The sequence below is a fragment of the Vanellus vanellus genome (genome assembly GCF_965231255.1).
Source record: "Vanellus vanellus genome assembly, chromosome: 1".
Taxonomy (NCBI): domain Eukaryota; kingdom Metazoa; phylum Chordata; class Aves; order Charadriiformes; family Charadriidae; genus Vanellus; species Vanellus vanellus.
In genome coordinates, this window is record NC_138905.1 from 71441892 (window position 1) to 71468152 (window position 26261).

Genomic DNA, 26261 nt, shown 5'->3' on the forward strand with positions numbered 1-26261 from the left:
ATAGTCCCAATTTTCTTTGGCTGTGATCTTCTGGCAGTACAGATTAGATCTAGCGTGGGCATGAGCACATTTCTGAATTTCTGTCAGTTTACTGAGAGCGCATAAAACGATGTTTATGTCAGCTCTTTTCTGTCTGCATGCACGCAGACAATACCTCATTTGTCCAAATATCTGCCCATTCCTTCAGAATTTTTAGATAAATTTGAACTTGCAGAGTTTGTACTACTTCAGCACTTTGCATCATGCAGATGCAGTGTTGTATGTCATTTTAGGAACATAGCCTTGCTTACTGTCTTGAATATGTAGAAGTGGTTGCAGTTGGCTGCTGTAAGAGGCTCATCAGGACAGTAATTAACGCTATGGAATTATATTAGTAGTTGATAACTTTCCTGTCTGTTTGCTGCAGCAGATGTCCTGCATTCTGCATAGTCTGCAGTTGTTCTGCATGTTCAGAGCTCTGCTTAACATCACTGAAAGTTTAGCGCAAGAAACAAGCATAAAACATAGAATCATAGAATGGTTTAGGTTGGAAAGGACCTGGAAGATCATCGAGTTCCAACCCCCCTGCCATAGGCAGGGACACCTCCCACTAGATCAGGTTGCCCAAGGCCACGTCCAGCCTGGCCTTGAACACCTCCACGGATGGGGCCTCAACAACCTCTCTGGACAACCTGTGCCAGTGCCTCACCACCCTCAAAGTGAAAAACTTCTTCCTAATGTTCAATCTGAACCTGCCGCCTTCTAGTTTAAAGCCATTCCCCCTCGTCCTATTGCTACATGCCCTAGTAAAAAGTCCTTCCCCAGCTCTCCTGTAGGCCCCCTTTAGGTACTGGAAGGCCGCAATACGATCTCCCCAGAGCCTTCTCTTCTCCAGGCTGAACAGCCCCAATTCTTTCAGCCTCTCCTCATCGGAGAGGTGCTCCAGCCCTCGGATCATCCTCATGGCTCTCCTCTGGACGCACTCGAGCAGGTCCATGTCCTTCTTATGTTGGGGACTCCAGAGCTGGATGCAGTACTGCAGGTGGGGTCTCACGAGAGTGGAGTAGAGGGGCAGAATCACCTCCTTTGACCTGCTAGCCAGACTTCTTTTGATGCAGCCAAGGATACGGTTGGCCTTCTGGGCTGCGATCGCACACTGCTGGCTCATGTTGAGAGCAGGTCAACAGATGACACAGTCTGTCTCAAAATTTTGGATGGTATGATGGACTAAAAAAGTTTTTGAATTAGGAGTTAGATCAAAAGATGGGTGGTCTTTAAATCCCATAGGTCTAAAAGAGGTTTCTACAGGAACAAGTGACTTCATTTATTCTGGTACACAATGAGGGGGAATAAAAAAGCCAGTAGTATAAAAATGCGGATTGCTGCATGTTCAGTGAGGCAGTACAAGGCTGCTCCCTTAAATGATGTAATTGCCTACAAGCTTAACAGTGATCCTGCAGCTAATCACTAGAAATAATGTAGGCGTGATAGATAAGCTTGGAGTTGAAAAGTTCTAACAATGCAATCACAATATCCTCAGGTTTGAATTACTGACGAGAGTCCATACAAAGAGCAGTAACACAAAAAGAATGTTGGGCTTGAGTAAAGCAGACCTTGAAGGAATGCAAAATGAGACTTAAAAATCTGTCTGGAACTCAATAATGTATGTATAGGGAACATGAAGTGAAGGAGTGAGAAGTGGTTGAGAAACACTAGGGCAGGCTCTAATGAAAAGTCTTTTCAGTAGAGTCAAAAGAGCAACAGAACCCTATATGGATAAGTAGAGGACAGAAGTAATACGCAAGAGAAACAGAGATGTTGGGGGAAGAAAAAAATACAGAGAGTCTGCGAAGAGAGAACAGAGTTAGAATGTGTACGGTAAAACCTCATTTGTTTGCAGTTTGTTAAGCTAGAAACCCAGACGTGCGTGCGATGCCACGTTTTGTTATGCATTTATTTATGGGCATACTGAACTGTGCACTAGCCTATACAGCCATATCTGATGGGAGACAGTTGTCTGGGGCCATTTATATTTGTCATACCAGGATGCCTGGCAACTCAGTTTGCTGATTTTGGGAAGGGTCTTTTCTATTAACAGTATTCTACTGTAATGAGAACATAGCAATATACACCCTCTGCTGAAGTCAAAGAAGACATACCAGTGTAAAACAGATGACATTTGTCAGGTCTGTACCTGTTTGTTTGATTTTTGTGTTATCCACAACATCGCTTCACTTTCCCCTCCACCATCCCAATTTGCTAATAGAAACAGTGCTATTTCCAAGCACTGCTCACCAAAATAATACCAGGTTAAGTCAGGAAGCCAGAAGATAGGTAGAATTATTTGAGGTAGCAGAATGACGCCTAACTTATCATTACCTTTGACAGCTCTGTTAGCTTCTCGGTTTTTCCATGTGTAAAATTAACATTGCACATTTTATAGGACCTCTGTGAGGTCTAGTAAATTAAGATATAAGCAGAAATATGTTCCTCTCATTAGAAGGCGGAAATTTTCCATGTCTGTGCGTGAAGATGGAATACCCTTGGTCACGATTGAAATTGGGAAACGGAGCAAGAGAAAGTCTGGAAATTTTCTGGTGGGAGCTGCTGACTCTGATGCACTGGTGCAGATAACCCTGGGAGTGACAGTGGAGGTGGAGGCAGGCACAGCTCGCCGTGGTACTCCAGGCTGATGGCATCGTTCACGACGTGATTGACCGGCCTTGCCCGTAGCAGCAGGGAGGTCATCTCCCTTCAGCTGTGTTCATAGCACTTTACTCAAAATGTTCTTTTAAATGAAGGAGTTTTGCTGTGCCTCCCGTAAGCCTGTTTTGCTGTGCTTTGGTGTTCTCCCTGCGCTGAGCAAAATGGAATGAGCAGTATGCCCCTACAAGAAATGCTGGGTGGAGGAGCAGGGGTGCGATAACTCCCCAGAAATCCCAGGACTTGTCACTGGATCACAGAGGAGGGTTTGAACCCTGATCTGCAGGTGTCTGCTTCTTGACCTGTAAGAAAGTGGCTATTCTTTATGCGTCAACCTTTGATAGTGAAATAGTAGGTTACAGTGAGTAGGCAGGTACTGACAGTATAACATACTGTTGAGAGGGGTCAACCCTCTATTAACAAACTATCTTAAATGCCTGAATAGCATTTTTCTTTTGCTGATATTCAAGATCTTTGCAAAGCATGTTAATTAAGGAATATCTAAATGGTATACTTTCAATTTATAACAACTGATGCAGAGAGGTGAGAAAGCACCCTTGTTGCGTTAATTTTCCCCATGAATGAAACCTTGTTTCTATGTTAAATAATTTGTTAGAATTTCAGTTAAAACTTCTGAAGTTTCATATCGCCTCGGACTCAGAAATCGTTGCACAGTGAATAGTTCTAGTCAAACATGCCATCAAAATAACACGGCTTCCTGGCAGAAAACTTCGCATCTGTGAAGCTCCAGTATTGAAGGTAATGGTTTGAGAGAATGCAATTTTAAAACATGGAAATATTATGTAAAATCAATAGATGTACAGGGTACTATTTATTTCTCTGATATTTCAGGTTGTTTTTTTATTGTGTTAGCAGCAGGTGTTAAATTCTACTAAACCAGTGAAAAATAGAAATAAATATTTAATTTACTGTATCTATCAATTTTACAAAATTGGCTTATGAAATATTAAAGTATCTTTTAAGAGATTGCAAGTAGGAGCACCAGTTAGAAAATCCAGCCCCTTAACAGAAACTTAATATAGATGTGGAAATAAACTAAGCATGATTTTAGGGTTGTAGGTCCTGGGATTTTTTTTTTATTGCTTTTTAAGGTGGCAAGGCCTAGTGATCGTGCCTGTCTAATTTGAAGGTATATCTTCGTGACAGCAGAAACATGAAATTAGACTTCTAAAGAGAAGGGTGTTGAATGGAAAAATAGACTAGGAATATGTGACCTTGAACGTCAATAGGTTATTTTAAAATGCTATAGACGCTCATTTGAATAGACCCATTTAATCATAAGGAACAGGAATCCAGTGGAAAATAAAGAAGCATAACAAGAGATGGACACAAACGTAGGTGAAATACATATTGAGACATGAAAGTGGGGCAAAAATTAGTCATATGAAACAAGAATTTTGCCATAAGGAGGTTATGGATGGTTTCCTTACCAATAAACTGGATGTGAAAACACACTGAGCTCAATCTAAAAACATCACTAACTTTTGACGGATCACGTCCTAACGGTACTGACACTGTATTTCAAAGTGTTGCATCATCAAGTGCAGAGAAACAAGCTCAATACCCAAGCTGACTGCCGGGTTGCGTGATGCTACAAACGCATTCCTCAGAGCTAAGCAGGACTGCCTATTCAAGTGCAAACATTTAAGCTCGTGTTTAACATTTTCCCTTCCTTATAAATGGAAGTTTTTAACTGGAATTTAAGAGGTCTTCTTAATAGACTTCGTCAGGCTTTTCTCAAAGGAAAATATTTTTATCAGAATGTGACCACAGGAGAGAGCAATATTCTTCAGCAATGTGCTCATTTCAATGGTGTTTGGAAGGAGAGTTCCGTGACTTTTTCCATCTTTCCTCTGTGGTTGCTCGCGGTATTTTTGGCGAGTTGCACAAAGGACTTGAACTTCCTTGGTAGGTACCTGGGTGACTCGGAGCTTGTCTCCCAGGCTTTCTGTGCTCCTTTGATTTGTATTGCTAAAGTGCAAACCGTGTATGGAAGATGTTGAAAAGAATGGAAGATATTCCCTTCTTCAATACTTTACTTTGGAATGTCAACCCCTGGTAAACGTTCCTGATTTATGTATTTTTAAATTCCTTTTCTGAAATTACTTTCTGCATCTCTCGGAAAAGACAGCTACTACTTTCTGACTGTGCTTACTTTATAGTTACTGGAGACAATAGCTTTCCCAGAGCTGCCTGTAATAGTCCTGCTTTTGAGAGGATTTTTCCAAAGACAAAGAGATGACAGCAAAGTCCATAGCGTTCTTGGCAAGTCAACAGGGACCTGACGTCTGATTGTCATTTGCACTCTTGATGTTTCTTCCCCTCTAGCGTTTGTGCTATAAAATGATTTCCTTGCAGTGTACAACTGCAGCTGATTTCTCAAGTTGAGTTCTCCCTAAATCTAAGAAGTAGAAAAACTTCTTCCTTGATGATGGCAGGACTTTTTCTTAAGCAAAAAGTCTTCCTTCCATCACTTTTGCAGTTACACTGCCAATCGAATGGCCGATTTACCAGCCTATCCCAAATGTTGTAGAGGTGAAGTCTTGTAGTTTATCACAAAGATTTGTTAATCCATCTCTAATGGACCAAAAAGGAAACAGATGACAATGGTCCACATTCTGTGCAGCACGTTAAACTTAGATTATGCCATACAGAATTATGAGTCGTATATCTTCAAAAGCCTTCTTCCCACTGGTCATGGAAAATGGACATGTAGAGAGCTCAAGGGAAACACAAAGCCTTACACGTAAATGGAGCTTTGAAAGGAACCCAAGCTCCAGGATGAGAAAGCAGCTTGGTGGGGTGTGATGGAAGGGGATGCCACGTTTCTCATGGCTTCTGGTCCCCAGTAAGAGGAGGGGTAGCATTTTCAGGTGGTGCTCTGATAACAAGGTAGCATATACGTGCTGTTGATAGCTAACTGGTTACTTTTATGTTGTAATCAGGTACTGTGTTTGCAGCTTCTCTGGTTGTAAGCAAATTTAGCTTCACAGCAGTTTGCTTGGTTGCCAGCTGCAGCTTCGAGGCAGGCTCCTCCGGGAACTTCAGCTGGATGGACCCTGTGCTATTGTAGCGATGTGATTTCCAGCGCCTGGGTTAGAATTACAGCTCAGTTAGCTTTAAACTAACTGTCTCCAGAGTGTAATGCAGAAATGCTGGTTTGTTGCTTAGAAGTAAAACAAAAAAATCCTAGTAACGGAAACAGAGCTACTCTCTGCTTTCGAACAACTTCTTGGTGAGCTCGTTTGCAGGGACTTGCTTGTATTAGGAAGTAAGAACAGAAGGCAGGAAAGAAACCTAGGAAGAAAAGAATATATTTTCCTGCTGAAATGTTCAAGAGATTAAGTAAAAAAAAAAAAAAGTGTAAGTGAGGGGTAAAGAGAAGCCTTTAGGTTTGAAGAATTTCTGTGCCTGTTTTACTGTCTTAAGGACACCATTTTGGAGAGAAACACAGGAACGTTCTGAGCACTTTGCAATCTGTGTATCAAAATGCTGCAGATGAGAACAAATAATTATTAATTACTAACACCAGTGCATTTTGTTACTCAGAAATAATTCAGAGAAGGGTTCTGCCAGTTGAGGTTATTGTCTAATGTCTGGATCATGAAAGACGGAAGCAAGAAAGGAGCTGAGATGATTTGAGTGGAATTTTTAAATGGCGAAGACAAAAGGAAGGTAAGAACAGAATCTGTTCAAGTTGGAAGAAGGCAACTAATATGGCATTTGAGGTACCAGCGATGCATTCTCTATTATTCACGGCTGTGACTCTGGTACGGCTTGTAGGTTTTCTACGTTTTCATTTGCTAAATTAGGTGGGACATCACATAAAGAGTAAAGTGGTCAGTGAAACGTAGAAAGGTTTAGATCATCATGTTCATACAAAGATTGCAGATGCCTTTCCACAAAATGTGAGTTGCTACAGCACTGATTTTTATGTTAATTTACTAGTGAATAATTTAAAAAGACCTGTTTATTTTTTTATTAAAAAGGAAAGATATAAATTGGCTGAGTGTTCCTAATGTTACTTACAGCTGCCCTGAGCAGATGTTGGAGATTCTTAGTGGTATGCTAGACCAAAATAAATTTTATGAATAAACAAACAATTTATTTTTACTACCAACTTTTTCAGGCTGATTCTCTCCCAAATTCACAGTAAATGGCTTTTTAAAGTCTCCTCATAAATAATTACCTTTCTTGTGCCACTTTTTTTCTAGGCACTTGGATTTTAATTACGATGATGAACTGTTTTAATAAGTTGTTAAATAATTTTATCTTTTGGGGGCTGAAACCATTTTCCATTTCTCTTTGACTTCATTGGTTCCCGGGTTTTCAATCCTTTTATTCTTGCTAATTCACTTGATATTGCACTTTCACTCCCTTTATAAATTCACATTGGAGAAGCAAACTGCGTGCAGCAGCATCTTTTTCTTCTGAACTCTACGCATATACGCCCACCTTAGCTTGCTGGTTAACAACAGTCTCCTGTTACTAGTAGCCATTTTGTTTAACTAAGTCATTTTGATCACTGTAAGTTTGAAAAGATAGGTAATTAAATGGAGGCTCATGTCTAGGGGCCTTAGAGCACTCTACAGAAGATGGCTAGCAAAGTGAATACTGTGCTTAGGTGGTAGATAAGGGCTATGCAACACTGCTGTACTCACCTTCAGGCCTGTGTTTTCCCATGTAAATAATTATTAGATACCTGTGTATGTAATCTGACGTAGAGAAATGCTGAACACCTAAATCCCTGTGACTGCCGCTGTGATTCATTATCTGTGAAAAACAGCTGCTTTATTGAAATGTGTGCATCTCTATTGGGATGGGGGTGGGAAGAGCCAAGTGAGAGGTTTTTAAACTTCCTGATTTTTAGACTCATGGCGTGATCAAGATTTACTTAATTAAAAGTGACTGCTATTAAAAAACCCAAAGATCATGTTTAAACGTTCATGGTTTTCTTTCAGATTATGTATGTCTTATGATCCCACTCCTGACACTGAATAATTGGAGTCGCTACAGAAAATATTAATACCCATTTAGATATTGTTAGAAGTCATAGTTAAAAGTGTGGATCTTGCAAGGCTTTACTTTTATCGGGCTAGGGTCTGTGTGTTCACATGAAATATCTGTTTCTTTGGGGTGCAGCCTTGGGTAACTTTGCTTACTGTTATGCTCCGTATGACCTAAACAGAGCATGCTTAGGACCGAGCTCAAATAGACACAGTACTGCAACTTTTTGCTATTTATGTCAGAAGCTGAGGATTACAGAAGGAAAGGTGTAGACCAGGCGGTCATGCTTCCTGGTGTGATGGTGAAACCATTACTACCACTGCAGTTTGGCAAGTGACAACTCGGTAAAACACAGGTAATGTTTTGCTTGACCACTTCTATTTCTGAACGTGTCAGTGTGGCTGAAGAAACCATTGATACCAAAGCGAAGCTCTGAAATATTGCCCTGCAAAGCTGCAAACTTTAGATATTTTTTTTTTTTTTTAGTTTAAGAAAGACATAAAATGTACCATCTCAATGAACGGTGACATTTAATAACTTGTCGCTAAATACCTATGAGGATATATATACATATAACACAAAGAGAGTTTGATACTCAATTTCATCCATTCACAGTATTTCAGTAAAAAGAGTGAAATGCCAAAGTACAAAATGATAATATATATTTAGCATGGGTTTTCAAAAATGTAAAACCATAGATTTGAAGATTGAAATATCATCTTCATTTTGCCAGTGGACTAACTAAATGTGCATTTCTATATCAATTTCAATTATTTTTAACCAAAACTCAGGCAGTTGTTTAATCAGATTGTTGGTGCTCTTGGTTTGAGATGCTCACCATGATTGCAGTACGTGACTGAATTAGCACACAGGCTGTTGACAAATGGAGGTGGAGAAACAATACCCCAGCATATTAAATACCTTTTTATGAGTAGCTGCCTATTTCTGACAGCGCTTAAGGGTCTTTTTTATTTCCTTCATTTTTTAAAGTAGTGCTCAGTAGATTGTTATGCCAGAAAAGTCTGACTGAATTTATCAGCCACATGCCTTCATAAAGCATCCCTTTGAAATAAAATTGTTAGTTTTGCCATGTAAACATCGTTAATAACGCAATGGGGGAAAAAAAGATTTCTTAAAAAACCAGAAGTATGTCTTTCCCTGACCCCCAGCAGAGGGGCGCCTCCTGCTTGGAGTGTGGCTGCACAGTCAGCGGTTTTGGTTGGTTGTTTTTTTTTTTTTTGATTGAAGGGGATGCAGGCTTTTTGGTATTCAGGCTACCTGAAGAGCTAGGAACCTTTTAAAACAACGCTACTGACAGTGGTGGAAACATCTGTCAGTACCTGGAAGTTCTCACCCACATTGCAGCCTACACACCTGGGCTTTTGCAGTTTTGCCACATGTCAAATTATCAAGGTGGGGAAAGAAGAAGGAAACACTTGGAGGGGTAAAAACTTCTGGGAAGCAGAAGCTGTGAGTAAGATCAGTATGTTTTGAAAACAACCATAGCTTGCCATTTTACTGTGCTGGCTTATGTGTAGGCAAGGCCTTCCAGAGTGTTACCCTTTGGATATTTGTTGTCAGGAGAATGCCCAACACCTGCACCCAGGAAGTTCACGATAGAATCTACGTGTTTGTAAGTTGGTTGTATTGAAGACCATGCTAAAAATTAAACTAGAAGCGCCTAACATTTTCCTAGTAATCTCATGATTACTGGAAGTGGAATATTTAGCCCTCTATGCAAGCCCCTAAATAAACTATTCTACCTGATTTGTAAAAGCCAGGTGGAAACAACCACATCACAGATGAGTCTGGTGAGATCTGGAACCTTTGATATTTTTTTCTTTTCAGGCAAAGCCAAAAGCTTGACATTGGCCACAAAGTGCTCTTGGGAAATGGCTTTGATACTGGAAATCCCCCAGTGCTGAAGCCTCCACCTGCAGCAGCTGCCTTTTTCCATGTAGGGAACAGTGTGGAAGAGGGGCTGATTCTGGCTGTTTGTCCTCTGCATGACAAAGGGGCTGGATGCCGGACAGATTCTGACTGTGGCATTAAGACATGACTTTTAAATCTCAAAAATCAATCCTGCCTTCCTCTGGGTTAGAGTCAGAACAGAATCTTAAACTGCTTTTATCATGAAGTGTTGAAAAACACTCAAAATGACATTGAAGTGTCATGATTTTGGCTGTATTATGTATGGGTTTTTAAAAAAATCTTTAAAATTCATAGCATCTTCTTGATAAAGTAGACTGATTTTCTACTTGTTTTGTTCAGTGCAGAGTATTTCCAAATGGATTTTAAACAGCTATTTCTTCAATTTGAGTAATTTTGTTACAAGCTAATAGACAATACGTAAACATACCTGAGTTTTAATGTTAACATATTTGTTTCAAAGTTGCTATCAACATTAAAAAGCACAAAGCTAAATGTGGCTGCTAAAACATGGTATGCAATATGCTATGTAGTGCTGTGATTCTAAGCAGTCATGCATATTTATTATTTTCTTCCAAATTGCAGTGCGATTACTGGTAGATATGTCAGGGTTTTAGCCTCAGTCTGTAATATGTCATGTAGTGGGCAACATTTTGAGAGACTTAGATGTATTGATCCAACACCAAGAATGCCAAGAGGGAAAAAAGACTGACCTAGATCAGTGCTGTTTTAATTATATCACAGTTTAGGGTAGTTTATCGTTGTTTAGATTAGTTTAAGTGTGAAGAAGTAAATGGTGCAATGCAATTCAGTGTTGTAAAGAAAGCTTAATGGGTGAGATTTTCAAATCAAGTCTAGTTTCTCCCACAGCATTTTGCTTTTTCACCCAGCCCAGCAGGAGCACGTGTCTCAGCGCTGAGAACCTGAGTGCCTCCATCTAATCTGAAAGGAGAGGCCAACCATTATGCTGCTCCACAAAGGAGCAACCAACCACCTGTTTTAGCAGCAACCTGTGCGTTACTTGTAAAGTGATGAGAACGAATGTCGTGGTTCATTCTCAAACACCCGGCATGCCTTAGGCCACTGTCTGCGGGACGCTGACGCTCTGCCAAAGCAGGGAAAGTCACCATCCCCCTGTTAGCCCCCCGTCACATCCATATCCCTGTACAGACACAATGTGTTATTTTATAATCTTTAGCTTGTTTTTTTTTAATGCAAATTATGACTTTGGACAATCTGCAGAATCCAGCCATGACTATCTTTGCAGCAAAGAGTCGGAACGAGGTGTTGAAAGATGTGACTGCCTTTTTTGTAGGTAGCTGCTGTGTAATTGTGGAGATGATGGTGCTGGTGGCAATGAGAGGGAGCAAGTCTGCTGCTCTGTGCCTCCATGCATGCTGCAGAACACTTCCACTAGGTCTTATGCAGGTGCTGCAGCTACTCTCACCACTAGCACACTGTCCATGCCTTTTTCAATTGCTTATGGTTCTTCTACTCCCTCACTCCCTACTCTTCAGGTATTTTGGTAGCTGATGGAACAGCCACATCTTAAAGCTAATGGTCACCGACACAATTCTATCTCCACGTGCCACTTCTGCTACTCCTTTGACCCTGTTCACTCTTCTCTCTACTGGGTACAATGCGCCGCAGCTGCCCGCTTCTCTTTTGTCATGGGTATCGGGCCAGAGGAGGCCATGGGTTTGGGCATCTGGGGCCAGAGCTGTGCCACCAACACTGCCTTCTGCTCTGGGTGCACTGGGATGCGCTCTCAAGCTGAGCCTATGCTAGAGTAGAGAGGAGATTTGCACTGATATCTCTTGTAGTTTGTGTCTTGCTCAAAATCAGAAGGCGGGTGGCAAAAAACAGCCTACAGAATAGTCTGTAAAGGAAAACAGCATTGTGAGTGGATAAGCTCAGAGGAAAGGTGTATTTTTTCTCACTGAATATAGCAAGGCTAGGTTTGGGTGTTGGGATGCATTGATTGATTTCTTCTTTCTACCTGTGGCTCGTCATGTGTCATTAGGCAAACTGCTTAACCAGTTCCAGTAACGCTATCTGCAGAATGTAATAAGGTTAATACAGGTCATACACTGTAAAGCCCTGGAGTGCAATACATAGTACACAGTTTTAAAGAAGAAAAATGAAATCTTTGTAAAGAAACATGAAATTTAACAAGCAGGTAACAATACAGCGATTCCTTAAGCTTCCATGTGGTCCCACTAGTCACTCTTGGGAGGATATCCTGCTGCTTCCTCTTTGGAGAGGAAAAGGAATGGCTGTTGCAGCAGCATATAATTACCTGAACTGCTCCTGCACCCTGGCATCTTCCAACACTGCTTCTCCCTGGCAATATGGGAGGGGACTGGGAGCATGTTTCCTCCTGTGCTTTGGTGTGGTTTGAAGCCTTTAGGCCAAGAGCCACCTTTGACAGGGATTCCAGCTGTGGCCTTTGAGCCTGGAGCACGTGTCAATTATTTATCTTCTCTTTCACCATACCAAAAAGGGATTGGATTGGAAGAAATGCTCTACGAATAGCATGAGCCCATGTTATATAGCCGAGCAACAGAAGGTGACATGGATCTTTCTGTTGAATCTTCTAAAGAAACACATTTTAAATTAACACGCAACAAACTAATGCTAATTAAGTAATAGTATTCTATGGAGGCCTGTGGTAGACACTGTAATAGTGCCTTAGCGAGCTATGCATAATTCAGCAATGGTGAATTCTTTCAGACATCATCTACAGGGCATTTTGCATAAGTATGGACTTAATAATTTGTCCCTTCGTGTACCTGCGTCAGTGTTCCTAAGGGCATCATTTGGCCTGCAAAATGTCCATTACCAGAGGTGATGTACAAGAGAGGAAGCATCCATTCTAAGTCTTGAAAACCAAGCCGAGACGATAGGATGGGTCATTAGAAAGGTTGTCTTATTTGTAAACAGGCGTTAAACATGGAGACCTAAGATGCAATTTCCCACCACCCCACCCACTGCCCCCGCCCCGTGCAGGCACTTTTCCAAAAAGAATTGCGAAAAAGAAGCTGTTCACAGAAGACCAAGTTATAAGCTAGCATTTTCCTAAATGGTGGCTTAGATACAGGCATGTGAAAACATGCATAGGCGCGTAAACAAGTGGTCTGGGAGTATAGCCGTGTGTGATGGAGGTAAAGCTACTTGGTGAGCTACTGCTAAAGTGAGTTGTCACGGCTTTGTATTCTCTTCTTCTCAACAGCAAAGTTAAGCTAGTAGGGAATGTATTTTATCTTGCCACTGGAGTAGGATAAGGACATATAAGTAGACAATTACGATGACTCAACTGACAAGAATTAGCTACTATATTAGCCTTTTATATCTTGCCCTACCTCTTATTTTCAGAGGGTTGATAACCTGGTCACCCCTAGTCAGGCTAATTGTGCGTGGATCTTAAGACCCGCATTTTAGGTACTCATAAAATAGAAAAATGACTTGCTAATGGGACTTTATGCACATTTGATAATGTACTGTTTTATCATTGCTACCTTGTCAGCACAAACAGCAGGTGCTTTTGCAGGTCCCCTCAGCGGCATGCCACCTTTTGCCACCAGTCCTAGAAGTCTTGGAAGGGTATGTGTTCGCCCTGTGTCACCGCACATTGTTATATTTGAGTTGCAGCAACCAAGATATATTTGTGCTCATTGCAAGTACTTACAAAGTAGCATGGCATAATTGTCCCTCTGCAAGCATCTCTCTCTAAGCTATTGTTTAAAACTGCCAGACGCATCTTTGTTCTTTATTAAGAGTAAGCCAACAACACAAAGTCTGTAGTTATCAGGAGATAATCATTCCCCAAGGGCATTTGAAGCACTTCACAACCAAAAGGTTGTGATTACTCCACCATTGCTATACTGCTTATTATTCCTTATTGCTTAATTATGGAACCAGAGTGTGTTTCCTGGATGCTGTCATCTAAATAAGATTCTCCAGTTCTCATGCTCTGTTTCACTGTTACGTGGACTGGGAAGCTTTGTAGCATTTTGAGATGATGTAGGGGATAGCAGTAGGGCAGGCCAGTCATGGCAGCTCTTCTGGCCTTCAGGAGACCTGAGCATTCAATCCCTGCCCTGCCAAATGCTTGCTGAGAGCCCTTGGGCAAGTCACTCAGCTGACGTATACCTCAACTCTACACCTCTGCTCAGGTGCTACCATAAATAAAGGGGTGTGAGTATCTAGAATAGAAATAATATAATGGTCTTCATCTTGACCTCTAGGTATGGACTCAGGCAACATGCTATGAAGACTGATTTTCTTTTCAGCCTGTGCACATTCAGCTGACTTATTTTGAGTGGTCTTTGATGGAGTGCAGTGACTGAGGGTTGTGTGTGTATACGGGGTGAGAGCGCAAGGGAAGAGGGGATTTAAGATCTTAAAATACTCTTCCTGATTTCACAAGATGCGTGACCGCAGCCCAAGTGCTCTGGCTCCCAATGGGGCTGAGAGCTCGATTGCTTTCGACCCGAGAGAGCCTCTCAAACGAAGACTGTGGCACTGGTCACGTTTCTTAAGGTTTATTCGGATTTGTGTCTTTGGTTAAAGCAAGCCGATGCAGTTTGTGCTTGCCCGGCTGTGGTGCTGTAATGTGTCACGCGCAGGTGGGTTACTAGGCTGGCAGCAAGCCCGCCTGAAACAGGCGTCTATCGCTGCTGTGTGTCAACAAGGCTTTGATGTCCCCACTGTCTACTGATTCAATGTCTTACGTGACTGGCTGCCTGGAGAGGCAATGTACTCTTGTGGTTACGCATTGGAAAAGAGTGGAAAGTGTGGCCTTTTCGAGGCTCACTGGGCCTAGAAATCTACCCTGAAGAACTATTTTTTTCTTTTTTAAAGTCTTTGATTTAATGTTTCGTTGAATCACGTGACCTACCCTAAGGAAGTGGAAAGCCACCCAAGGTGTATTTTAACATTCACCTTGATTTTTTGAGTGTATGCGCTCAAAACGAGACAGGATGATGGGTGACAAATCTCATTTCTAAATCATCGCTTAAATTTCCAGATGAAACTACTGCTGAACTTCATTCCTTAGACTTTGGAAACTTGAATGAGAAATAGACTTGGTGATACTCCCTTATTATTACAAAGTTGGCGTAAAGTCTACTTAATGAGGTGCTTCTTACGGCGGTGGGTGATTTTTTAAATCCCCCTTTTCATTCCTGAAAACTAAACGTTAATAGCACCTTCCATTGTGGCGCTTTCTGCTAGCATGCGTCTTCTGTCGTCTGCGAGAGGCTGCATGCAATCCTGCTTGCAAGCTCTTGTGTCATAAATAGAATTTGTTCAGGAAATAAAAATGTATTGTTTTCATTGTTAGAGGATGCTACTAAATTGGCTGTATGTTTGTCTAATAATCACATCTAAAGCTGATTATTCTGGTAATAGCCTTAAGATATTATTTAAAAATAAATATATAAATGCACTACTTTTGTACTAATACTAGTTTTTAATCTCTTCTTGTTTCTATGAAGTCTGAATGAGATTTTCAAAATTGAATAATAATTTGATCCGTTAATCTTTTGAAGCTAGTAATTTTATTTTCCCCTCTTTGCAGTCTCTGAGGCTCGCAAATGAATAGAGCTTCATTACTGGAGTCTGCATTTAATAACCATTATCCATTATCTTGTAATTAAGACTCCCTGTAACGAATCATGAGGACAATGCAAAAATACATAGTACATTTCTTTAATGAACTGGAAAATGTTCATCTTGTTCTATTTAGTAATGAGTTGCTGAATAGTCGTTAAATCCACTGGAGAATAGAGCTAGATGGATTTTGAAGACTATCTTGAGTTTGTGGTTAATCTATTAGAATTAAAATTTCATCTTCTATTTTTATCAACAGCTGATTAGAAGTCATTCTGTTTGACCAAATTGATTAGAAGACCATATACAAGGGCAGCTGTTGTTTAATGAAAGTTTTTAATGAAACTGTACCATAGAGACTTGTAATTATAAGACTTATAAAAGCTTTGACTTACCTTATACTAGAAAAAATGAAAAGTATTGCGCTGAAGGACTTTAAGTGCTACGTTTCGAAAGGGAAATTAAAAATATAATTTGGCAATGTTGAAGTTTCACTTCCACTGTTACTTGTTTTAATGCGACTATCAGATGTCCATAGTGTCTCTCTGGAAGGGATTAGCTCTGAAATATGTAGCTCAATTGTCTCTCATATGTCCTCTGTTCTTTGCAAAGCTTAATCAACTATTAATTGCCTCTTTTGCTCGTTGCACTTTCTCTGGAGTTAGAACTTTTTTTTCGCAAGTAACTGTTTCTCTTTAGAATTGCAATTGTCATAGGAGGGTGCAATTTAATCACCAACAGGCTGAGTGAGTGCCCAGACGGGAAGCCTACAGAGAAAACCGTGGTCTTACAAGACACAGTGTTAGTGAGACCATTCGATTATGTTTAAATCGCAGGACACAGAAGCGTGCCTGGCTTTGTCTTCGCTTCCTATCAGGCTGAGACCTAGCTGCCGGCCAGCCTTCGTCAGGACATCTCTGGAGCGTGCCACAGCACACGGTCAAAATGTAGTCTAGGCAACTCTTTAGTTTGAGCCCGTTGTGAAACTTGCCTTGCTTACTCTGGGGGATGTTGTAGAGGCATCATCATTCAAATAAGAGACAAAATGGACCCTAAGCCAAATTTGAAGTGGAAGCAGATGCAGTTCCAATTGACTCAAGTGGATGATGCACTACTACATGATGTTTGAATTATCCCTCTTCTTCTCCCGATTACTTTTGATAATTAATGATCCCACAGTACACCTTTTCTAAGAAGTAGGTTCCCAGGGATGAAGTGCGCCCTAATGCAATTAAAGAAGTTTTGTCATTGTATTGTGTCAATTCAGGTTCATACACTGCAAGGCAAATGTTTTTTTTTTTTTTTTCGTTTCTTAGCTTTTTGTTATATTGTGCTGCAGGATTTGTTTTAAGCCAGCCCAGAACAGCAAGAATGCACAAGAACACAACACAAGCATTCAGGACAGGCAGTGGAGAATGTTGTTCACAAGTGAGAAACCAGAAAAAAATAAGCCAAAGCTCCTTCTTTAAATAATGCAGATGTTTTGATCTTGTTACTGCATTATATCAGACCATGGCTTTAAGTACAGTGATTTGCAATGTTACAATTGCAAAATGCTTAAGAAGGGTGTTTTTCCCCTGTTTACAGTATTACACAGCTGGTTTCGTAAATACACGTGGGATTTCTTTCCTTTCGTTTTAAATAGCTGCGGGAGATACAATACTAGACTGTCAAATGTGAGACTAAATAGATGCAAAGTTAAATTAAAAAAAATGATGAAAATTGTTTCTCTTCAGAAAGATCCTTGTGGAAATACTAAAATGTTGATTTATATGCAAAGGTTTTCAGAGGAAATAATTTCCATTGTTGTAGTTAGTCAGACACATTCCTATTAATGTATATATACACATATATTGAGTGTCCGTACAGGAACATATATTATATTGGACTGTCCTGAAGAGATGGTTAGTCTGCTAGCTAGAGCAAAGGATGAAGAGCTGGGATGTTCATTTAGCCACTGGGATTACCTGTCTTGCTCTGAAACCAGGTGGGTATCATCCTCCTGCTGTAGCCTCAACCAGAGCAAGGTTAGCACTGACACCACTGGGATGTACGTGTAAAAGACTGCTTCTGATTGCTGTGAAGCATGAGGACATCTTTGGAGGGTGTGAACTATGTACGCACAGAATGGCTCTTGTTCTAAAACTACCATAAAGCTTTTTGCTTCCTTTCAGGTTCTGATTTTATAAAGACATCTACAGGAAAGGAGGTGGAAAACGCGACCTTTCCAGTCGGAGTAGTCATGATGCGAGCCATTAGAGACTTCTACTGGCAAACTGGCAACAAGGTAATTATTGCTGCCTTCATAAAAATTAACCAAATAGGCTCACTCAGAAGGAAATAAGACTGTAATAGCTTCAAAATGCAGAACCTATAAATCCACATACATTAGCTTCTGTGGCTATATGAGCAATAGGTAACGGGACTTCTCTGTTGTATTCCCCATTTGATTTGCTAATATTTGTATACTTAAAAAAAAAAAAAAAGCAAGCACTTTTGGCTTTACTCCCTTGAATAACTATCACTTAATTCCCTAAAAGCTCATGCAATTTTTATGCATTCCCTGCTGCATTTAGATTTGGGTTTTGTTTCACCTTTTAAGGTATTTAAATGGTCATCTCCATTAATAACAGGGCAGATCTCAAGCTGACAGTGATTGGCATACTCCCATAAACCTCCGTGGAGTTACACAAATTTATAGCCATCGAGAGTCTGTCCAGTGTACACAACTGTATTTTCTGACTTCCTTCTGGCAACCCAAGGGATAAATTCTGTTCTCTCCTCCCTTGCCAGAGGGCCTATCCAAGGGGGCAAGAAGGCAGATCCAGTTGGATCCTGTTGTTTGGGATGGAGGGAAGGAGGGAGGGACAGGGGCTGGAAGAACATAATGTCCTGGTACACAACATTTATCCACCAGGTCACTGTCAAGTGAGGTCAGTGGAGGCAAGCAGCAGGGGGAAGTGTATGGCAGAGCCAGTGATGAACTATCCATATGTCCATCCTTGTGCTAAAGCAGTGAGAAGGGAGGAGGTTATCCAGGAAGGCTTAAGCCACCTCTCACCTCCTTTATCCACAGACAAGTGGGGGCTGCTAGTCAGATCTGATGCTGGTTTTCAGCAGTGGGCTTTGTCTTCACCTGCAGCTTCAGGGAAGGAAACCATATCTCTAGCTAAGACCCTGTCCTCATTTCTGGGTCACCCTTCCATCCTCTCCAGCTCACCTTTCTGTCCCTTCTGCAGGTGGCCTTTCAAGGTATGGTTTTAGGACACGAGATGAGCCAGTGGGATAGGGGCTGAGATAGCTTCAGGGGCTGTTGGAGCTTGAGGAGCACATGCCAGCAGGTTAGATGTGTGCCCGTCTGCTTTCTGTAGTCATCTAGATGAGGCCAGCGTGGATCCCTGGGCTGTTCTCACTCGTCCCTTCCCCAGACTGCCTCTCTCTCGGCCATGCAACAACTCGAGCAGCTCCGATAGTCTTGCTTCTGCAGGAGCATCATCACTGTTGCCAACCCAAGGCAGATCCCTGGGGCCAGGTGACTCACCTCGGCACCAGCGCTGCTTACGTGACCTGTGTGCCGGGGATTGGGCTCTGCTGCATTAACACAGCTTTGTACCTATAATTGGCTATAAATGTTAAATTCACCTTTTGCTTTAAAAGGATGCATTCATGGTATAAAATGTGTTATTAACAATGAGTGCTTATGTCTGTGTGCATGTGTGTGTCAGTGAATTAGATGTAAACTGACTTTCTGTGCTTTTATTAACTGAAGACAATATTATCAGTGACAAGAGATTTCTAAATGGTTTCCTTAACAAACTAATTTTGTGGCTGCAGGGATGCTTTCTAGCAAGGCGTTGGCTGGGAAAAACAGGTTAATACAGAAATTAAACTTCTTCGAGGAAAGGAACAAGTTGCAGAGTAACATTTATTGAATGATAAGCTGTGGTGGTGATATGAAAAGTGTGCAATATAATGGGAAATAATCTTTTCCTGTCATTATTGAAGGACATACATAAATTGGTTTTTCTGTTGGGAAAACCCCCAGTCCAGAAAAACTTATTACTTTTAATAATATAAGGTGAAGAGAAAATTCTTGAGGAGATGAACTTATTAAGCAAAATAATGAAATGGTATGAAACAGCAGGAAAGTGGTAGCTGGACTTTGTACTGCTCTTGAATTAAATTCCAACCCCCCTTCCTTTTGTGTTTTTATGGCAGTCATATGTGCCGTTTGGAAAGCTGGTAAATGGAGGAGAGGACAGGCTTGTCTTTGTCAGCTTTTTTGCAAAGAAAAGAGCTTTCAGAATTTGCTAAAAGGGGAAGGAATTCTGTATGGTGTTTTTAATTCCCTTATTAACTCTATTTTACTTGTTTTTGCTGCAGATTATGTCAAAGAGCTGTAATATTTCCAGGAAGAAATTTAAATTTGAATTTCATTAGAATTTCTCTTCCTGAGGGAAAACACATTCCCACTATTTTAATTTATAGCCTAGAAAATGCTTTTCCCATTGCTGTGGTTTAAATTCCTTTTGGAAATCTAGTGTTAACAGATGTATGCATATACTCATGCATCCATCCATCCATCCATCCACAAAAACACAATTTATCAAGCTTTTCCTGTTATTGTTCTTTATAATCTTATTAGAAATATGCTGTTATCATAGTGCTTCACTGTGAGAGAAGGACTTATTTTGTGTGTGTTTGTCCCGAAATCACTAATAAAAAAAAAACCAAAACCAAACACATTTAAAAACAGATACTTTCTGATTCCACTATTATATCCATAAGGTACAAAGAAATCCTCAATGCAGTGAGGTTTCAGCAACGTATATACAGAAATCAGAACGATAATTCTTGCAGAAGGAGGTTGATGGGAAGGAGTACCCAAGGTAAAGGTTTTTGGCAGAGGGAAATGTAGAAAGAATCACTGTGTGCTACTGCGCAGATTGTTCAGATTTAAATTTTACTTTTTTTTTTTTTTTATGCAGAAACACTTTTTCCTATTCTCTTTGTTTTTCAAGGGTTTAATAAGCTCCTGCAGGCCAACATTTTGGCTAATGCAGGTGACAAATTTTTTGACGAGGGATTTGATAGCTGCATGTCAGAAGGTCTGTCTCAGAATGAGGTGTGTTTAAATGGCACGTAACGGAAAGACTGGCATTAGGGGTGCATGCCAAGTCACCTCAGAGCAGGTTGCTCATGGGATTCAAGACATGCTTTACCTAGAAGATGGGGGGTTTTGGCATGTGTACCTCTACATACATGGCAGTTCACCCGACCAAATATGGCATGTATCTCACGTCAAGTGACTGATAGCATATCCAGCGTGCGTTGGGAGAGATCTTTTGCAGTTCCTGTGAAGCACGAAACTTTCAATTTTTGGTAAAGAAAGACCTAATTTAGTTCCCATTTGGAAAATTTTAGTGAAAATTAAACCTCTGATAGGTTTGAAGGTACAGCCCAATCATGTAGAACTGTGGTGCGCAGGCTTTTTATAAAGCATAACCATCTCTCACTGCTCTCCACATGAGTCAGCTGCCTCACGTGCTTTATTTCAACGTCTCTGGTGTTACGTTATTGCATGTATATTTGTTGGTGTGTATTTGGAGTCAGATTGTGACATGGGCAGTAGGCGATACGCAGATATCCCAGGTCCTGCCTCAGTCCCTTGGCCTTAAAAGTGCTATAGGCAAAGTACTCCCATTAAACCTCAAGCCCAGCTCCAGCACTGGGGTCAAAAGTATTACTCCCTCAGTTGCTGTCCCTTGGGATGAAAATGTTATCTTTTGCAGTGATGGCTTGATAGCTCTCAGCCCTAGCCCGCAGTTTCTACTGTTTGCAGTCAGATAACTTACTGAGTAGAGTTGTTACGTGCACCACAGGCACTTTGAGACCGCAGGGGTACAGATGCTGATTGCTCTTCTAGGGCTGCTGATGAATGGAACTGTGTACTGCACTTCTTTTTTTCTATATAAAGGTTGGATTTAAACCTGCTGGGGGCATTCGGACAGCAAAAGAAGCTATTACTTGGCTTATGCTGGTGAAGGAGGAACTGGGAGTGGAATGGCTAACACCAGAGCTCTTTCGCCTGGGTGCCAGTAGTTTGCTGGAAGACATTGAGAAACAGGTTAGTTGTTATCCGTTTTCAGCTTGGTGGAGATAAAAAAACGTGCTGGCTTACTGTTTTGTTTTTTTTTTTTAGAATATGCTTTTGGGTGCTGTTTAAAAGATAATAGAACATCCATCTAATTCATTATTAATGACAGGTTCACCTCCAGTCCAGTATTTCTTTAAATTTGGCCTGTTATATCAGTGTCCCAGATGTCTGTAATTCCAGCAGCTGACACTTGCCTGGGCCAGGTCTGCAATGCAGTGAGCAAAGAGGCTCAGTTTGTACGTATATGGAGTCTTTTGCAAATGCACAGTAGTACGCTCCCCTGCATGCCTAGCTGTTGTCAGTTCAGCTGACCCTCAAAATATCTCACAGACTCTTTGTGTCACTGTGCTGCAACTGTTCACAATATATTTCCATGCTGTGGAGAAAGTCACGTCTCGTCCTGCATATGGTACTGCTGATAGAGAAGTTTTTACACATTGATTATTTTCTGGGAAAGAAAAGCAATTGCCTCCTACAAAGCCTCATTTTTCTAATTGCTTTTATTTATGTGCAGGCTGGTTGCTGTGTTTCCTGGCAGACAAATAGTGTATGAGGTGCAGTGGCAATGTGTAGTTCCTGGTGGGAAGAAGGGTTCTGACCTGTCTACCCCTGACCTACCTCAGTGCCACAGGGTATCAACCCCAAAGGATACAGCATAGTTGAGAACACCGTAGCGTCATAGGAACTACTAAACCATTAGGGCTGCTGAACTTCACTCCCATGTTCATTAAACCCAGGAGATGAGGTGATGTTAGCTTTAACCAAGGAAAAAGTCTGAGGGTCCGCGTGCTGTTGCTGCTGGTGGGAGAACATGAGATGGTGGGGGATTTTGGAGAGAAAAAAAGCGCCAGTCTGTTCACTTTCCCACCTTTCCTAGCAACTGAAATACTGACATGTCTTAAGAAATACAGAACAGCTGAGAGATGTCAGGTGAATATTCACGACTGTTGAAAACCCCTGGCTCACTCCTGCAATGAGAATAATAGTGGCTTGCTTCATTGCCAGTCTGCCTCTGCCACACTCTTGACCTAAAATTATGTTCCTGGTTATGACGAAGCAGCATGACCTTTCTTGTTGCTACAGCCATCGCTGCTGAGTCCTACAACACAGCCAGTGATTGTCACGTGATTTGTTCTGATTTCTTAAGGGTGGCGTCCTTTTATCTGCCAGGGGTTGCACAAATGCCCCGGTCATGACCAAAACTCTGCTATACTGTGCCATCTAAAAACATGTAAGATAAAATGTCCCGATCATTGTATTTAATAAAACAAACAGGTAATTAAAAAAACCCATACAAACATAGAAAATGGCGAGAACACTCCCCCACCCCCAAAACAGGACAGTTAAAAGAACAGCTTGAAATGAGTCATGTAAAAGCATAAGCAATTTTGGATACTTTGAATATCACAGAATAATACTGAAATCGTCAAAATCAGATTACAGTGAGAGTAAAGCATTGTCTTCTACCTGGCTGTTTTTGAAAGCTTAGTTAAAAGCAGCAAGAGTCTTCGCTCTTTTCTTTTTTTCCAAGCAAAGCAGCAAGAGCCCTTAGTTCAGATCCTATAAACAAGTATGTAAAGGTATATTACATCATATTTTATGCATGCACCCACATACACAAACAAATATCCATCATCTTCATCTGGCATGCCTTTAATTTGTTACTTCCTTGACACTTTCAGATTTATAGTTATATATAATTCCATCATAAATTTTCTTTTTTCTTGCAGATTTTCTATCATGTGACTGGCTCTTATGCACTTCAGCATGACCTGGCAATGGCTTAGACACAAAACCAACTCAGGATTACTTTTACAAAAGAGGTCTTTAAGCAAACAGCATTCAGAAGTCTTCTGACAACCAAGTGCATATGATAGAATTAAAGGCCTAATTCTCTCTTCTTCATATTTTATAGTATTTAAAAATATGCTCAAGTCTGCTGGTTGTACTTGATCCAAAAGCAGAAAAAATGGTAATTCTGAAATAGTTAAATAGTTAATACTTACAGATTTGCAAAGTTAATCTTGCAAAGTCTTCCTCAGACCAGACTGAAAAGCTTATTAATGGCAACACTGAAATACTATGAAAAAGATTTAGGTGGCCTGGTAACACTTTGCAGTCGCAGAATATGAAATATCTATGGAATATTTCAGATTGCTAATTAAGAACTACGGATCTTGGAATAGCTTTCCGTTCACCTCAGACAAAATCTTCTGCTACAGATGTGTTGCACTATTAATTGCTATGTTGATTCAGTTTCAAGCATTGTAACCTGAGAAAATGAAACTTGGCTATTGCTTTCTTTTATAAAATGTCTCTGTAGCAAAAAAAACTTTTTTTTTGTATTTTTTGCCCCAAACTTGGGCACAGACATCCATATTTAGACCCTTGAATAAAGGTGGCTTGATTTCTAGAACAGCTGAGTATCCACAGTTGCTCCTGAAGTTAATGGGAGCTCTGGGTGATCAGAACAACTGAAAATCAAGCAGCATCTATATAGGTGCCTAACTATGCATTCAGGGGCCTATTTTTAGGCATTTCACTCTTAAAATTTTAGTCTAACTTGCTTAGAAGCTCCCATTCCTGTCTCCTGTCATTTTAAAACACATTCATGCAAATCTTTCCATTTTAATGTAGGGGGCTTTGACTGTCAGTTTGCAGGTGTCACTGCTGTGCTGGCTGAACTTCAACTTTGCCATTCTAAAAGCAATTCTTTAATTTGAAAGGTCATTTGAATTGTGTCCTTTACAGGGTTTACAGCTTTAATGTAAAAGGTACTTTTCTCAGAGCACATTAAGAGTAATACCGAAATCATCAACACCTTTTGAATATCAGACTGGAGCTAGTAGATTCATTATTTCAGAACTGCATTCTGCTCACTAACCAGAGTTGTACTAAAAACTTAATTATCTTATCATCATGACTAGTCTTGCTGACTTAAGTAGGTCTCATCAGGGAAGTAAGAGGAGGAGGATTTTGCTGTAAATCAAGCTACAAGGTACATTTATTACAAAGAGATCTGTGCTTCATAAAGATAACAACTCTGTTATTTATCTGGTTATACCACCTGAGTCACTAGTGCTCTACAAAACACCTTGGACAGATAGGAAAGCTGAATAGGGAGAAAAAAAATAATCAGAGAAAACACATACAGAAAGCAAAATCCTATATGCGGTGCTCAGTACTAAAAATAGGCCTTAATTTCCCAAGAAGTAGTTAATCCAAGGCTCTCGGCCTTTCTTCTGGTTTAGGTCTCAAAAGCAGAAAATGAGGCTGAGCTGTGACTATATTTTCACACGTTTGTTTTCCTGGAAAGTGGCGCTTTTTTGCCACGGGTTTTCCTTCTGATTTCACAGCCAGTTTCTTGAAGGAGGAAGCCAGTGGCTGTTTGTGTATTTAGAGGAAAATTCTGCTGCTGAGCTCTCAGAAATATGGAGCCCATTACATGAAGTCTGGTCCCACCAGGTGCTTACCAGGTTGACCCTCTGCGATGCCCTCCCAGTAACCGCACACTGGATTTTACTGCTGTTTAGCTTGGCCATATGAATGTTAGAGTATATTTCAATACCTTCATAACAAAAGATTCACCTCACTTGCAAAGTACACTTTATTGTTGTTGGTTGTCTTTTGGACACGCAGGGTGAAGATAGGAGCTGGGTTTTGGAGATGCTTTAGTTTCTAGGTGAAGGACTCTGTAGTTCCTTAAAATTAATGAAGGCTCAGCTTTGCCACCTAACTATTTAATGGGAGTACCTCTGAGAACAACCTCACTGTTTCCATGAGGTCTATGTGTCGATTAATGAATTTGCCAGGAGGAATTAATATATATTACATTTCTGTTGAAATGTTTTGTTTTGATGCGCACATGGGCTGCTGCTGGTTACGTTGCTTCAGAGGGATCAGGCTCCATTTGCAGAGGGAGAGGTTTGGCCTCCTGAAAAGCTGAAGATAGCTGCTTCCCTTTTCCATGAACATTACAAATGCACTGATGTGAAATACTGTGCAACTCCAAGCCAACCGGTGTTTTGGGAGAAGCTGGATTGGAAAGTAATTTAAACATTTTTTTTTAAAAAAAAAGCTAAATTTTTTGGGAAAAAAAGAAACAATGTAAAAGTAACAGGATCTGTAAACACATTCAATTAGGTTTAGGGGTGGGTATTTTTTTGAGGAATAAGCAGAAGGCTCAGTGTTACAGAGTGACTGGTTGTCTTTGTTAACTTCTCTGTGACTCAAGTGTGTTGTATTCATATTGTCTGTGGTTGTGGACCTCCAACGTGATCCAGAGCCTCGTCTCACACTTCTACAGAAGCTGCTGGTATCAGCCAGGTACTGGTCTGTTGACAGCCCTGAGTGATGTGAGGGGATGAACCTGGGCCGGGGGGGGTCTCATCAGGAGTAGCAGGGGATTGGCTGGAGACATAGGACAAGGCATGTACAGAGGGCCCATCCAGGAGACGGCAACCAACAGCGCAGGTCCGAAGTCCATCCCGGAGGCAGGGCTGGAGACTGGCACTCCTGCAATGTAGCTCAGGGAGGTGCTGAGGGCCACGGGCCAAGCTGAAGTGGGGCTCCTGGGCCCCTGCTGTGGGGCCAGAAGTGTCACTGGGCTTATTCCAGTACTGAGCCCATGAGGAAGCCAAACATGGAGGATAAAGGGACTAACATGCGGTTTGAGCTCAGGTCGGAGGCTGGCGTGGCAGGACCTACACCTCCACCCATAGGGAACTGGAAGTGCCCACAGTGTGGTCTGCTAGGCTTGCTGCCCTTCGTCCTGACCAGCACTTCCACTGCCCTCTCTTCCGTCTTTCCCATCGCTGATGGCTGTTTGCTGCTATTTAGTTCCTATGGTCAC

General features: G+C 41.1%; 1 protein-coding gene across 2 annotated transcripts in view; it reads left to right on the forward strand.

Moving 5' to 3' along the window:
* DERA (deoxyribose-phosphate aldolase) overlaps positions 1-23723 on the forward strand; it is a 56802-nt gene extending 33079 nt beyond the window's left edge. Inside the window, exons 7-9 of one of the 2 annotated variants that reach the window (XM_082492565.1) lie at positions 17427-17539; positions 21230-21379; positions 23140-23723. In XM_082492565.1, the coding sequence (XP_082348691.1) occupies positions 17427-17539; positions 21230-21379; positions 23140-23196 (320 nt within the window). In that variant the 3' untranslated portion in view covers positions 23197-23723. Of the gene's footprint in view, positions 1-17426; positions 17540-21229; positions 21380-23139 lie in introns of those variants that run through there. The other variant, XR_014269823.1, reaches the window with a different exon arrangement.
* The last annotated feature ends 2538 nt before the right edge of the window (positions 23724-26261 follow it).